The sequence below is a fragment of the Plectrocnemia conspersa genome, unplaced genomic scaffold (genome assembly GCF_051122295.1).
Source record: "Plectrocnemia conspersa isolate PC_06_02 unplaced genomic scaffold, ASM5112229v1 ptg000014l, whole genome shotgun sequence".
NCBI lineage: Eukaryota > Metazoa > Arthropoda > Insecta > Trichoptera > Polycentropodidae > Plectrocnemia > Plectrocnemia conspersa.
In genome coordinates this window covers 20443988-20460547 of record NW_028277178.1, presented here as the reverse complement: position 1 = coordinate 20460547, position 16560 = coordinate 20443988, and the positions used below count along the sequence as shown (strand labels likewise).

General features: G+C 29.6%; 1 protein-coding gene across 4 annotated transcripts; it reads right to left on the bottom strand.

The window, feature by feature from the left end:
• Positions 1–1012: 1012 nt before the first annotated feature.
• On the bottom strand, positions 1013–15509 carry Bcat (Branched chain amino acid transaminase). Of its 4 annotated transcripts, none has more exons than XM_088204670.1 (8): positions 15395–15509; positions 8703–8877; positions 7576–7791; positions 6381–6590; positions 4917–5147; positions 3480–3786; positions 2355–2506; positions 1013–2268 (listed from the first exon to the last, which is right to left on the bottom strand). In XM_088204670.1, exons 2-8 carry the CDS (start codon positions 8718–8720, stop codon positions 2080–2082), a joined length of 1323 nt encoding a protein of 440 aa, XP_088060796.1. In that variant the 5' UTR covers positions 8721–8877; positions 15395–15509; the 3' UTR covers positions 1013–2079. The 4 variants fall into 4 exon arrangements, 3 of the variants coding, with proteins under 3 accessions (XP_088060796.1, XP_088060795.1, XP_088060794.1); XM_088204669.1 differs by having other exon boundaries at positions 15416–15502; XR_015812374.1 differs by lacking the exon at positions 15395–15509 and having other exon boundaries at positions 4917–5137; positions 8703–9027.
• Positions 15510–16560: the final 1051 nt, after the last annotated feature.

The following is a 16560-nucleotide window of genomic DNA, read 5'->3' as shown; positions in this document are numbered from 1 at the left end:
CTACAGTACCTCAACTAAAAGTTATAATTGAAAACACGTGTGACTAATACGAGTGATACGCTAAATTGTGAAAGTATAAGCCAAGGACGCAAAATTGCAGAAGGTCTAGTTAAAGTGAATATTATTATGTTTTTGTTTTAGTTAAGTAAGTTAAGTAAATTTATTGATGGTACATTGTATTTAATAAAATATTTAGGATAATATCATCATAAGCATAGGCTTATAGTATTAACGAGCACTTCAGTTAGTATAAGTAATTGTTGGCGGTCACTAGCCTGTGGGCTGAAGCGGAGTAGTGCCATAGTTCAGCAGTCTGCCATTTAGCTATATAGTGTCCTAATAAGCAGAACGTATAAGGAATGTATTAAAATATATATAATATAAAAATATATGAAAATTAAATCATATATTCAAACTGCGCAGTAAACTTTTTAGACAAATAATTAAAATTCAGTCAATATTAACCATTTATTATCATAAAATGATAAGACAGGAGAGGACTAGTAGATTACATCTCGTTATAAAAGTTGAAGTAAGATTACACTGTCCTAATGTTATTTGCTGAAGTGTATTTTTTCTGATTATTAAATTTTCTTATCATATTCAGTAGTATGAAATATTACTGGTATTAAATATAAAATATAGCACTCATTTTTATTAGAATTACAGTAAGTAGAAAACATACATAATATATTAGATAAATAAAATATATTATTGAAGAAAGTATTATTGAATCGGTATACCAAAAAGTCGAGATCAACAAATGATTCATGTTTAGATAATTAGGTAACATTTGTTATTGTTTCGCTTTTTTCATTCTATTATGAAATATTGCGTTTTTCAATTTCAATCATTGACCTATTCATATTATGTCAATTAATGAATATCAATTGAATCCTTATAATCAAGTCAATGCATGGGTCAATTTGATAGGTGCGTATTTCATTTTTATGATAAAAATAACAACATGGTAAAAGGATAATGGAATTTTAGGAATATAATTCAATAATCATTTGACTTATACTATATATTTATTTAACTTTACAATAATAACTAAAAATAAATAATAGTTAGTTTTATAAAAGTTTAGTTACTTTCATAAAAAAACGTGCAACTCACACAATAAATAATCACAAATTGCAAATACAATTTACAAACCTTATATTTTATTTTAAATTAAGCTTACCATTTTTCTTTAATATATGAATAAAAATATGATGATTTATTTTTATAACATAATTAATTGATTTCCGAATAGTTTTGCATATACACATGTATTTACGCATATTGAATACAATATTTTTGAGTACACTAAATTTATTTTTTCAATCTGACTAGATTGTGATTTTCTTTTATAAATTTATATTTTAAACATTATGGAATTTCAATAAAGTAGAATATTCAATACACGGTAATCGTTTAAAAGTCAGTGGAAAATTATTTTAATCAAAATTAATCTCACACCTGTTTCTATATTATGTTATATATATATATAAACAATTACAAATTACAACCTTTTAGAGTACATTGTTTTAATAACGAATTTATAAAAATATGAGTTGTTTATAATATGGCTAAAATATAACCACATTCTTTGGACTAAAGTTTATTACATTATAATATATACTTATTTCTATGCTATTTACATACTTTTATTGCTCTGAAATCCATTCAAAGGGAGACGTGAATCACTTTAGATTACTTTTAATAAATACTTTACATTTATAGCGCATTTATAAATCAGCATTAGGACCTGAAACAATACTTTTAGAACAACATAATTATACTCGAGTATTTTAATTTATGTTAATACTGATAAATGATAAATATCCAGTCACTCCCATTTGCTTGGATACTCAGAAGCAAATTTTTAATATTATAAAACATAATTTTATTTAACGAATCATGACGCGTCAACATATTTATTATTCTCACCAATTAAACATTTGCTCATATCATAATAATATGATAACCTTTCGTTGGTACGAACAAAGAAATAAAAAAGAATATGCTTGTAATCTAATATCACCTCTGTCAACTGCACGTATGAGATTCATCGTGGTCTTGCTAATGATACTTTCATATTCTATGCGCCCACTGATGTTCTATCTGGCCGTACTGTATTGCCGCCATTGTGTCTCTGACCCTTTTGTAAATTGCCTCTTCTTGTTGTTCTAACGTGGGAATTGTGATGCCTTGATCCATGTATTCGATGTAGCCGATGGGGCTGACTACGCAGGCTGTGCCCGAGCCGAATATTTCCAATAGCTGCAAATCAAAATATTAGATTCAGTATTTCTAATAAATGTATTAATAGTAAGTAAAATGTAACATAGTATGGTATGAAAGCTTACTTTGTTTTGACTGTTAAGTTCTAAAACGCGTTTCATTGTAATGGGATTCTCGTCGACTTTGATTCCCCAGTGCTTTACTAGTTGTAAAATTGAATGGCGTGTGACTCCGGGAAGAATTAATCCATTCAACGGAGGCGTTGAAACAACTTTATCTGAAAGGTTAGATTTGAAACATACAGTATTATACAATTAATATGATTAATAATTTATTGCTTTATTGGGTTCATAGTTTTGTAATGAACTACTGTTATAGAGTAATATAGTTGGAAAATGTGATTCCTGTGTAAAAGTGTCTGATTTAAAATCTTTAGTTATCATGATCAATGTAAAATATTTTATTATTTAAGAAACAAATAAAAAGTATCTAAATACTGAGTTTGGTTGTTAATATGATACCGCTGGTTGTTATATTGATTGTTTTCTATTTTGTTTTTATCAATGCAATATACTCAGTAATTCTATTTTCACTATCAGATATATAAATTAAAATGAATGAGACTACTGTCAGACTAAACAGACTATTGTTTGATTATTTGTCATTAAATGAAATACATATGACATAATAATACATATATTTAATTACCTAATATGTAAAATATACGTTGCATTTAATCAAGAGTAAGTAAATGCATAATTTTTTATTCTAGATGTTATAAAGTATATTAACATTTTCCTGCACAAATTGAATTTTATAAAAATATACCTATGAATATTAAAATATTCATTATAAAAGTCTAAATCTATAAATTATTACATTTGTGTAAGTCTGTCTATGTGTTTATACTCTCTATGCAATCCTACAACCTTTGATTGATCGGAAGCAATTTTTGTATATTTATTCTTTAGGACCCTGGTAAAAACAAAGGTATCATCCCCCATATGTATATTTTTTTTATTTCATTTATTTAAATTTTTGATCACAATATAGTTATTTTAGAACTCACTATAATTACATCGAGAAAAAAACACATAAGGGGAATGAAAGAGGATTATTTTTAATCTGAAATGTAACATTAAATTTTATTATAGCTCTTAACTTTTTAATTATATAAATTTAATGTATCGTGCATACTATTTTCCAAGACATAAAATCTATACACTAGTAAATATATATAAGATATTTACCTCCATTTTCATCCAAATGTACCATGAATATGTTCATGGTTCCAGCTTCTGTCAGTTGATGGTCGTCTCCATACAACCACAAAACTTGGTGTAGACCTTTCTCGGCAGCTCTGGTGTGTATGTCTACTGTTGGCGCATAATTTGAACCCATTTTTCTGTCTCCAACTCCTCCGGGCCAAGCCCTTGTATGTGAAGGATCGGCATACAACGATATTGAACCGCCGCTTCCAGTTTTGAAGTATGCTCCGACCGGACATAGGATCGCATACAATAATGCTGATTCTGACGATGCTACTCCGAGCGTTGGCTGAAAAAAGATTAACATTGTTACTATGTAAGATTATATTAGATACAATTATAGTTAAATGAAAACAGTAAAAATGCGATAACAATTCAAAACACCGCTTTATTGCCTTGTAAATTGCCAACAGTGTTTAATATAGTTTAAAGAGCGGCCAATCCTAAGGCACAACAGTAGTTTAAAATAGCCACTGTAATTACAGTATGCACCATAGTGGAGCAGAGCTCCGTGATTCGCTTTTGGAGCAGTGAAGAGATGAAACCTATTGAAATTCATTATTAAAGTTCAGTATGGTGATGCATGTATGAGTCGATTAGAAAGTTCTAATACTGCTTGAGTTCTGTAGCAGACTCTACTTAACCATGTCAGTCACACTAAGTAAATCACAGAGTAAAATTGAACGAGATAGATTCACTTCTGGAGATGAGTTATGAATCAGAAAATCACATTATCCATTATGTTCTGCAGTTCCACAAAGTGCCTGCAGATCTTTGAAGCAGATAGTAATAACTTCCTACGAAGAATTATTACTATACCTACTAAACAAAACTGAAGAAATTTTGCACATAATCATCTGTAGGAAATATTATTGACTCTTTTGATATGAAAACTGTTACCAGTATAACTATAATAAATTGATAAGGACGTTCGGTTGCCTTCCCTCTAACCATATATATTTTGAACGCAGATCTGCTTCCAGGTGTTTTAACTTCTTTGGTGGTTAAAGAAGCGACAGAATGAAAAAGGTTCAAGTCATAACTTAACAAACAACTTTAGACAAAGATTCTGGTGATGTTTCAAAATACCCATTCTTTAACCGCCCTACGTATACGAACGTACGTGATACGTTCGTATGGGTATTATATAAAAATATTTTGCGAAATCTTTTTTCGAGAACCTCTGACTTGCAAAGGATACAAAAAAAGATCACAAATGTGTCTATTGCGTATTTTTTTCTGTTATATTGTAAACAAGTATTGTTATTGTGAAATCTAATGAAAAAAAAACCCAATGTATTTTTTAACTACTTTTTGAATAATAACCCAGAGGTAGGGCGGTTAAACATGTTTCTCGTATAAGTGATCAAATAAAATAAAGTTGAGTAATCTAAATTATATGGATACAGTGCAACTTACATCTATACCAATCAGCGTAGGTCTAATATAAAGACTAGCCGCCTCCGCATGAGGCACCCACTCTTCGTCGATAGAAATCAATCTGCCCAGACATTTTATCATCTCGTCGTTGTCGAACTGTGGTAGACCTGCTCTTGTCGCCGTTATGTTCATCCTTAGCATGTTGAGGTGTGGACGAAATAGCCTAACGTTACCGTCGCATCCCCGATAGGCTTTCATACCTTCAAATAACTAAATTCAAATACACGTGTTCATTTGATTAATTGCACTGTAAATATTTATAGGATATAATATCAACTATTGTATATTATATAATGAAGAAAAACATACACATTGTGAATCTTATAAATAAATATGCTTTAGTCGACGATATAGATGACTTTGAATGAACCAATTTGAAAATATAAATTAAACTGCATCAGAGTCTGTCGGCGTCTGAATAATACTATTCACTCAGAACTTTGCAGACAATATAAATTAAGGTGACCCAATATCCAAAGATTCAATTCGAGACATTAGTACCAAATAAGTTTAATTTATCAAATACTTATGTCCGAGTCCGACAAATATATAATACCAATTTAGATCAGTGATCGTCAAACTAATATTATAAATTATCTAGTGTACTACTTAGATATTTAAAGTATAAAGTATCTACTAACTATATATTGCAACTAACAATTATTTTTTGCTTAAAAAGTGAAATTATGTATATTATAACATATAATATATCATTTTAGGCTGTCGTAAATAATTAGACCGCGCAGTGTGAAATTTTATGATATTTTCTGAAAAGCTGATGTACTTACAATAGAAATGAAAAAAATGGTTTATTTTAACTGAGCATAGATAAAAAAATATAAGTTATTTGGCTGTGTTAAAGCAGTAGGAAGTTGATGCTGATTTTTCAAAAAATCTTCTTCTCTATGAGGCCCAATTCCACCTCTCTGGATAAGTTAATAAGCCAAATTTCCGCATATAAACGAGGAAAATGATCATGTGATTCACTAGAGATCAATACGCATTGTGGTCAGGCGGCGTCATTGGGCCTTACTTTTTTGAAAACGATAAAGGTTGGACTGTAACAATCAATGGTGAGCGCTATAGGCGCATGATAACCGATTATTTATGCCACTAAATCGAAGATATTGATGTAAAAGACATGTGGTTCTACAAGACAGCACAACTTGCCACCCACTGGGTGCAACGTACAAACTCTAAACATATCCTTAAACTTGTGTTTTTAAAAAAAAATCGGAAACTAAAGTTGGATCACCTTTATTTGAGTTAATATAGATGGTTCAATAGATTTTAAAAGTCGAGATTATAGAGTGCTTCTCAAATTTGATAATAAGTTTAAGCTTCGCTTTGACTGTTATATGCCAAATACTCAAAATAAGACATTTAATGTGCATCTACGACTATGAAAATGAACAGTGGTATGCAAAATTAACAATAACTCACCTCTATGGCGTAGTGAAGTACTTTGGCAGCTGGATGAAGTGAAATATTCTCAAATGGTACAATTACAGGTTTCTGCCAGCCTCCTAGTTGTTTGTAAAAGGCAATTTTCAGCATATGATCAGTGAATGTTTTTCCAAACACTAGGTCGCTGACATTTGGCTTGTTTTGAAGCTGATGAGGTGCGGCCAATTTGACTGATAAGTCTTTATACTAAAATAATAAAGAATAACCTTATAGTTAAATGTCTAATTAATTCTTCTTAAATGATATATTTTTTTCGTCTCACTAAAAAAAATACAATAGCGATATGAACTTTTAATAAAAAATAAAAATTTCGAGAAAAAGCAATTTTTGAGCCAATAAATGTACTCTCTGATTCAGGAATTCATTCCAGTTATAGCCAGTGACATAATTTCAGGTTTTTTTTAATTGGGGGAGGGGGGGGAGGCAAAAGTTTTTCAATATTTCGATTTCTTCAAGATTCATAGTAGTATTTCATTAAATTACATGCATTTTTCTGGCAAATACCCCCCCTGCCTCCCAATGATAACCCTGCAATAAAATCGTGCCGTCAAAAAATAAGCACATTTATCTAGGTTGTGTAATATATATATATACCAATCTCGAGATAAGTAGCTCTATTATGCTGTATTGCTATTATGTCTGTGCAATGGATATATTGCACGCTAATGTGATTAAATCATCCCGACTGGCGCATTTAAATGTGAAAATGTGTTATTTCTGAGAATTCCATTGATTCTTTAACTCCCAATTTACTGTGCATTAGCAATTAATAATAGTCAAAAGTACCTTAAGATAAGGATGCTTCTATCTTGATTTAAATGAAAGAATGTATGCTTTTGAATTTTACTAATATCTGCCTCGAAATAAACACACATACTAACAGATAAGTGACTACTCACTACTACATTGCAGATGATCACTTTTGCTGTTGAACAATTAATATAACGTGTTTCAAAACACACGTGAAACATAAAAGGAAAACAAATTACATGTAATCATTGACCATTATATATGAATTGCAGATCGTTTCATGTAATCTCACTAACCAGTTTGTATGTCACCGAACCCTAGTTAAAATAATTATTTTCCTGCTACTATTTAAAATGAATCAAAGATTCTGACGCAACTTGTTTACCTCTGTCGTACGCACAAAGTAGAATAAGAAACAGACCTTGAATGAATTTTCGCGCACTTTCGCCGGATTGGTCCTCTTGCAAAAGTCCAAGAACGGCACTTCTGGTATGACGAGATCTTCGCCTCTGATGTCGAAGGATTGAGAGCTATTGGGGATTACTTCTTCGATTTCTTGAACCCTCAACGACGAGCTACAAAATCTGACGCTGCCGACTAGTTTATGCTGATTTTCGAAGACGAATCTTACCAGCAACTGAAAATAGATGTAATTGCAATATAAAATAACTTATTATTACAAAAATATATGACCTCTCACACGATCCAAGATCGACAACTTTAGATATCAATCACGCCACGTTTCAATATCAACAGCCATTTTCGTTCTATATAAATAACATATTTACGGGTTCGATAGTAAGTATTGTTTACTTAAACATTTGCCTGATAATCATAAAATCATATTTACATTTATTAGATCTAAGTAATTCATGATATCTTTATTCATGCGACGCATTAAAAATTGATCGATGCTGACAATGTAAAAAATTACAAATGCGATTAGCATAAAAAATTAGCACATTTGTATAAACACAATACGTACGTATAAATAATATTTATAATTCAACTACGTGGAAGTAATGCATTAAACTTGAATTACATTTTAAAATTTAGCCCTTTGCTTTAAAAAATAAACTACAATCAAACTGCATCAAAACAACTTGTTACTACAATTATTTATCTAGTTTGTTTTTATTGCATCAGATTTATTATAACACTGATTTTGTTTATGTAATATAGTTACATCATTGTGTTTTTCAGTTAAAGTATTGTATTAAAAGTGTTCTTATCAATTTTTTTTTAAATTCGCAAACGCTATCTTTTTTATTTATATTGTACAAACAGCGATAAATAAGTATGTACGTTTATTTCGCACAAAACTTGCACGATTTGGTACTTGCGGTGATAAAATTTGACACACCCACAAAACCTGTTCAAATATAACCTTACAGTAGACTGTTAAAAAAATTCGCGTAAACAAAATTAAATTGGCGATAAAGAATGTTGCTAACGAAATTGAAACGTATGGACAAACACGTGGCATATATTTTATTTAATAATAATTTATTTATAAATACATAATTTAATAACATGTAAATCACTCACCTTTCTGTTGATAACCATTTTTGTGTCCTTTGGTGTAAATTTGTCAAAAATCACAAGTTTTTTATCACTATTTAGCACGATTTAATTATTTTTCACTGTCTATCTCAGTAAGTTTATAAAAATAAACCTCAATCACTAAGTATCACACAGATCAGAAGCAAAAACGGCGATTTTCCTGCAATAAGTTCCTCACATTTGAGCATTCGAACCGAAAATGAAGCATTCGACCAAGTTGTGCGATTATAAATTTAATTACAGTCCACAGCGAATTCAGCACAAGTCTACAAACATTGCCTTGTACAAATGCTGTATAAAAAATAACACTACTCAACTGATAAAAGTTCATTTATATATATAGGCGTGCATGTGTGTGTGCACACAATAACGAATAGCGTATACGCTGGGGTGACCAAGCGTTGCCGATTATCAGAATACCCCCCCTTCGCTAATTAAATATTACATAAATTGCTTCATAATAAAGAATGTTTATGTAATGTGTTTATTTGTTTGTAAAGCTAACAGTGACGCCAATTGAATATCAATTATATAAACTTTTAAGGGTAAAACAATCGATTATACATTATTAACCTTCGTATTCCTAAATGGGGTACATTTGCACCCCAAAATTGATGTTGTATCAACCATTTGTTATATAATAATATGTAATATTTATTGTAGTCTATAAAGATATCTAAAAAACGGAACGCAGAAAAAAATAGTGATATATTTAATTTAACTTCATTAATATTAAATATTGAATGAAGTTACTTTATACTCCATTCTGGTCCTCGATCTAATTTTTGTAGTTATTTATATAATTTACAAAGCAAAATATGATTAGGGATTGCAATACCGGTAGTACCGATACCGTTAATACCGGTATTGGGGCAAAAATCGACTTTCGGTACAAAATAAATAAGTATCAAGCGCATATGGAGAGAAACATTCCCTTTCGCTCGCTCGCGTGTTAAGTGACTAGAGTAAGTGAGAAGTAGGCGTGCGGAACGCATGTAACGCACGCTCTTATCTTATCGTGTTAAATGATACAAATACACTAATATTAACATAAACCTGAAAAAATTAACAGAAATTGTTATATAAAAAAAAACAATTTATGTTAACTCTATAAACCCTGAGAGTTGAGATGAACTAATGAAATTTCTAAGACTATTATTCAGTTAGGTTTGGGTTTGAACAGAAAATGGACGTTTTTCAACCGCCAAATTGAGTTTCATAGATATTTTAGAGCAGCATATAATTTCATTAGCGCTTATTATATTTTCGCTTGTATAAATATATATCTACTAGTAAAAATGTATTTGGATTTCACTAATGAAAGTGTACCTTTACTGAAAAATACACATTCTTTGTAACATTTATACATCACATGTAAATAAATAATGAAAAGAGTGTAAATGTATATATTACAACATATGGAAAAGTTGAAATCATATAATTTTACAACCACCTGCCAGATAAATTATATTTTCAATGGTAAAAAATATATATCCACCAGCGAAAATGTATTCCCATATGATTTCACTAAAATGATATATTTTAAAATATAAATATTTTCGGGTTAGTTTTGACTGTTTTAGATTTTCTTTGAGGGATAACTAGAATTTCTGGTTTTGAATCAGGGATGTCATTTCAGCTTTTCCAATTTTTTTTTAATATTTCGATTTAATTAAGATTCATAGTATATAATTAAATGACATTAATTTTTCTGGCCAAATTCAAAGAGAAGCAAATGCCCCGATAATTATATGTATATTGTAATTATCTAATTTGATATGTAAGCGTATTGCGGAAAAATCAAAAATGAACTTCGTATTCGACATATTTTAGAGATATTCAAATATTAAGATGACATTACAGTAAAGGAAATGCTAACGAATTTAGGTTTTACGGTAAACAATTGTCGTTTTTTTAAGGAATTAAAAGAAATCAATTCTTTTTATGTTTATTTTAATTTTAACGATTCAAAGTATATTTTCCTTTTAAATATATATTCTTCTCCCACCTCATGGTCATTGCATCGATCGAAATAAATGGTAGTCATAAGGAGAAAGGTCTGATGAATAAGGTGAATGAGATAAAACTTTCCAGAAAAGTTCTAGAGTAATTTCGGCGTACGTGGACGCGCATTATCATGTTGTAGAACTATTCGACTTCTGTTGCCAAGTACAAACTTATATTTTCGAACTTCCTTGTGCAAACGACCACAATAGATGCTTTCTGTTATTGTTTGGCCACTTTTAAGAGTTTCATAACGCACAATCCCTCTGCAATTCCACCATACACACAAAATAACATTTTTACAGTGAGCTTAGGCTTTGACGTAGGTTTTTTTAACTTGACATTTAGATAAACACTGTCTTCTAAGAAAATTGTTGTCGAATAATACCCATTTCTTATCTCCGGTTATCATATAATATGATCTAGAAAAGGCCACCAGCGTCACGACCCAGAAGCTCTAATGACACGCAGATACGCACCGACTTATTTTCTTCGCTCAATTCGTGTGGAATCCATACGTCTTCAAGCCTTCCCAATGTTCCATTTCTGCAGCCAGGACATCATCGTCTATTTTTGCTGCTATAGTAAATTCTGGTGCCCATTTTTTTAAATATTAAAATATGGAAGCCAGATGTGCCAATGACGACTGGCGGTTAAAATTTAATTTTGGGATTACCTAATATTTAAGACAGTGCATTTTGATAAATGTATTTAATTAGCACATACATCATTTTTTAAACATTCATAAATTTGAGCGATTGAATAATTTGTGTGTTTTGTCATACATGCGAATCGATGACACAAATTAAAAAAATTCTATTTACTAAACATCTCAGCGTTATACAATAATAAATGAAAACTAATCCGTGTTTATGGTGCAGTGTTTATATTTCTTTGATTACTCTTGTGATTACACATATAGATGTAAAAATCTAAATAAACATAAACATGCTGTGTTATTTTATAATTACTCAAAATGTAAATTAACTGATTGCATCACAATTTTATTGGTTTTTATGTATATTTTTTTTATTCCGTGCTGTTTTAATTTTAACTAATATATGCTCATTATCGTCATTTTATTAATTAAAATACTGAGACATAAAAATATATTGAGGAAATTGTATATTCATAACAAAATAATTTAATAGAAAATAATGTTCCAGTCACATTATATGGCCACGATTTATTAGGCATGTATATTTATAATTAAAATAACCTTCATAAAAGTTTATATTATGTATGTTACAAAATTACATTATTAAAAATATAAGAATAATTGAACCAACATATGATAAAGGTTTATTAAATTTAAAGTATCAATTAATCTTGCTGATAAAAAAGATCTGTTGATGTACTGGAACTGCTTTTCACTAGATCCCATTGTTTGAAACAGTTGTTTTCATGAAGAAAAAAGGTCAAGATGCACAACATAGCCCCCTCTTTTAGCATACGAAAGACGTGCGTCACTGTTATTTATCGCACTATATACTAAAATATTAAAATATCATGCTTCACAGCTTTGATTTATAATTACAACAACAATCGTCAAGCACGAAATTATGGTCACATCCTCGCAAACAAAAATCTTGTAAAAATATATAACAGTGACGTAGATGAATATTAAAAATGTATCATAAACAATACGCATTCGATGATCAATGCACGCACGAGATCATCTTCCTAAATATTGGTACTGGCACTTTTAACCCTAATTTAATACTACAGATTTCGTTCCTAAAAAATAGCATATGTAATTGATTCTTTTCACAAAATTTAGTTTAGTTTCACAACAAATAAGTATACTTATATAAAATAAGCTCTTTGAATAAGATGGAAAATAATATTTCTATTTTTCGTGGAACGTAAGAACGAAAGATAACATTCCTTAATGACTATTTTTAGAGAATTTAATAAATTAGGAATGCACTTCGACAAGCAAAAGTTATCTTTCTACTTTTTAATCTAAATACTAAAATATTATCTACAAAAACCAGTTTTTTATAATTAGTAAATAAAAGAATCATGTTAATGAATTATTGTGGTCATAATGCTGCTATTTTTAAATTATTAAAACCTGTTTTAATATTTTTTATGTAGAAATGTCAATATCGTCACAGCAATGTTCACCATGGCCGTCAATTTAACAGTGGCTGTTTTTTTACCAGTATCAGATACATTTCCGTATGTGAAAGGAAAAGATACATATCGATGGCTTAAAGTATAAATTCGCTAACTCCAATTATGTGAGAAAATTACTTAACAATGTCATCTTGTACCTTTAATCGAAATACACGTGCTCAAAAAATTTCCAATTAAACACTACAAATTTTAAATATGGTATACAATATTTTTGAGCTTCACGTTATTTCTATTAAAGCGATATTAACAAAGCTATGATTTTATGAGCAGTCGATATTTTCAAAAAAGACTTACTTTTTTCAGAAAAGCAACTACACGCGTTTTTGTGTCTACAAAAACCGCTTTATCCCATTTATAGATAAACTTTTTAAATGAATATCGTTTCAGTGTCTTCTAATGATTGACATTTTTTAGAAGATATTTTATTTATATTGTAATATACCAAAAATATTTTCTCAAATTTCTCTATAAACTATAAAATTTGATTATTTTAATGCGATCTTACTACAACATAATTGTATATTCTGTAACATGCATTGTGGATTATAGAAAAGTAAGGCTTTTACTTTCAACAAAATTATCGTCCTGTACTAGAGTCGCGATCGCGTCCCTTATTCTTACTGTCGCGGTCTATAATAGCTCATGTAAAGAATGCTCGTCTTGCATGAGCTATTCCGTTTCACAACAATTTCGCCAAACACAAAGATGATTTTGGCAATAGCTATGAGGAACTGGAAAAAAATATGGGGGGTGGTGTTCACCTATTTTAGATGTGCACCATTGCTATTTTTAATAATGGCCATCATGGCTTATTGGCGTGTCTTGTCAAGGCATGATGGTCAGATGTTTAATATAAAATAAAATAAAACTTTGAGTTGTCTTAAAAGCTACTCTTGTTATATTTACATCGGTAGATCGGAAGGCGTTTTTTACAGAAAAAGTACATTTTCAACCACTTCAAAATGTATAAGACGATATTTATACAAAAAAAAAGAAAAAAACATACTAAAGAGATGCGCTGGAAATTCAGACACAGATATAATATGTCATACATAAAAATGTAATACTTACATACATATTAATGTATTATAGATTGAGATAGTATATGATGTTACTGTATTTACAGCTAAAGTTTAGATAAAAGTTAAATATTTTTTTAAATAATTTATTCTCAACAGTTATTTCTAAGGAAATTCTCTAGCACATATTTTTATTTAAAATTTATTACAAGTTTTATGACATAATTTTTTTTTTTAGTTATATATTGAATTCTTATAATATCAAAACTATACTATACTTAATTATTTCAAAGATATTAATAATATCTTGCTACAAATGTGTTGTAACAAAAATATTGTCTTTTGACTCTTTGGCAAAAGAGTCAAAAGTCAATATATTTATACTTTCATCGAATATACTGTATAGTTTATTTATCTTTTAAGAGATAAGAGCTTTTTGTATTCGAAAATACTGGTAAAAATACAGCAACTTTACAACTGAGGGGTGCCTTGTCTAAGATTAACCCTTTCAACGCGAAGCCCGCCAAATGATAGGCAATTGAATTAGGTCACTAGCGTCAATATCGCTATACCTATTTGCGTTAACACAATCAGTTTGAAAGCTATCCATTTCATCATTATTCATAATTGAGAAAGAGATGGCAAGTTTGAGAAAACTCACGCCAAACAAGCGTCACGGCGAAAAGATTAAACATATGTTCAATCAAAACGAGCGGAATTATTATACTTTTTGCATATAATTTAATATTTAAATAAAATAAATATTTTCAACTAAACGTTAATTGGTTGTTTTTAAAAGCATAGATTCGGTTTTTGTATGCATTATATACAAAAACTAAATCTACAAAAATAAATGCACTATAATCAAACAAATCATTATAACCTATATTTTTAAACTTAAAACACATTTAATTATAATATATACTATATTTTAATTAAAAATGAGTTTGGTGAAAATATAATATAATAATGATCATACATATTTATATATTTTTAATTATCTATTGTATTTCTTTGAGAATATTCAAGATTAGTTGTATAGTTCAAAATTCATTAAATTTATAAACTTACACAGTAAATATAATCAACAACTATTAAGTAAGTAGAAAGACACTAGACTGTAATCAAATTCTGTAAATAGTGATATCTATTTTATTTTTTATAAACTAATATTACAGCTTAGAATCAATAATTGTCATTATATACAACCTAGTTCGAGAACCGTGAGATTAGGAATATCTATGAAAACATAATTTGTCATAATCGCTCGGAATTATAATCACATTGTATAATAATCACTAATTCCGATATCCCAGACCGAATAGAAATTGAAAAACACTATGGTTCATATGCGATAAAATTGCCTAGGGAATGAATGGCACACATCAATGATTCTCTCAAGGTATCGTTTTATGCATGGAAAGTGTAGGAATTATATCATAAAAAAACAGTTTATTTCCTTAGCAAAGCTAAATATTACCAATCAATAAGATAGTAAACACTAAGACTTGCGTCGTTGTAATTGAGAGGTACCGAAATATGGTCGTTGCAGTTTTTACACCACGAACTTATTGTAAACGTTCACCACGCGCACGTTTGTCGTAATACGTTCTTCGCTTTTGACTGTGCAGATTCTTTTTCACCGCTCACGGGTCAACGAAAGGTCCGTGAATGGAAAATGGAAAAAAATTCGATTAGCATAATGTATGGCGAAAATTTTATTTTCGTAGTGTACAATAACGCAAAACAATGACCGAGACTTTGAATGCGGCCGGCGCGGCTGGATCGAACCCGACACTCGGGGAATTCGAATTGACCTATTGGCCGCTTACGTAGGACACACATTGCTGATTTGCATTCTTTAAGGCCAAAATCTAATTCGCAATGCTCATTACCGATGGCCCAATGAGTTTTAATTAATACTACGAAAACAAACCAAAATGATGCAACACTGTGACCTTCTTTAAAAATAGTCTGTGGTCTCTAAATGTATGCGTACTAAAGGTAAGGGAATCAATACGCAGGGGTGTCCAAAGAAAATTTAACATTTTTAAAGTAGGAAAGTTTGATTTCTCAGGACAACGCTCTCCAAAGCCAGGTACGCAAACCCTATGAGGATACGTAAAATATTATTATTAGTTTTAAATTTTTTTCTCAAGACAAGTTTTATACTGATATTATTCAATAATAACATACAAATAATTAGCACCAAATACTTGCATACACGTAGAAGGTTACAGCAGAAGCATTGATAAAAGTTTACACAAAGAGATATTTTTGGCATCTATTTTATCAAATTTCAGATTGTAGCAAAACAATTTTTTTAGCATCTACTTCGCATTTAAATTTACTATAAAAAATCACCAGTATTCGTTCACTTTTATTAAAAATAATATTTAACATCATACATATTTAAAAAAAAACACAAACAATATTATACTAACATTATTTCTGTGGAACAGCCAGCAAAGAATAAATCGAATTAGCAATTTAACCGAAAAGTAGTGAAAATTTAAATGGTATACTATTAATAATTTCAACTAATTGACTAAAATGATCAATATAATATATCAATTAGTAACAAATTTAAAATATATTAGTATGTAAAAAACAACTAAGTCAGTATAGCATTTGAAAACTTTTATTTGAACGTTACAATTTATTAAAACTAGGCATTG

Excerpts from the sequence above, each read along its gene's own strand:
- Bcat (XM_088204670.1), bottom strand. Across the intron at positions 3,787-4,916 it reads CTACGCTGATTGGTATAGAT|CCAACGCTCGGAGTAGCATC; the intron begins GTAAGTTGCACT and ends ATCTTTTTTCAG. Across the intron at positions 2,507-3,479 it reads ACATTTGGATGAAAATGGAG|ATAAAGTTGTTTCAACGCCT; the intron begins GTAAATATCTTA and ends CTAACCTTTCAG.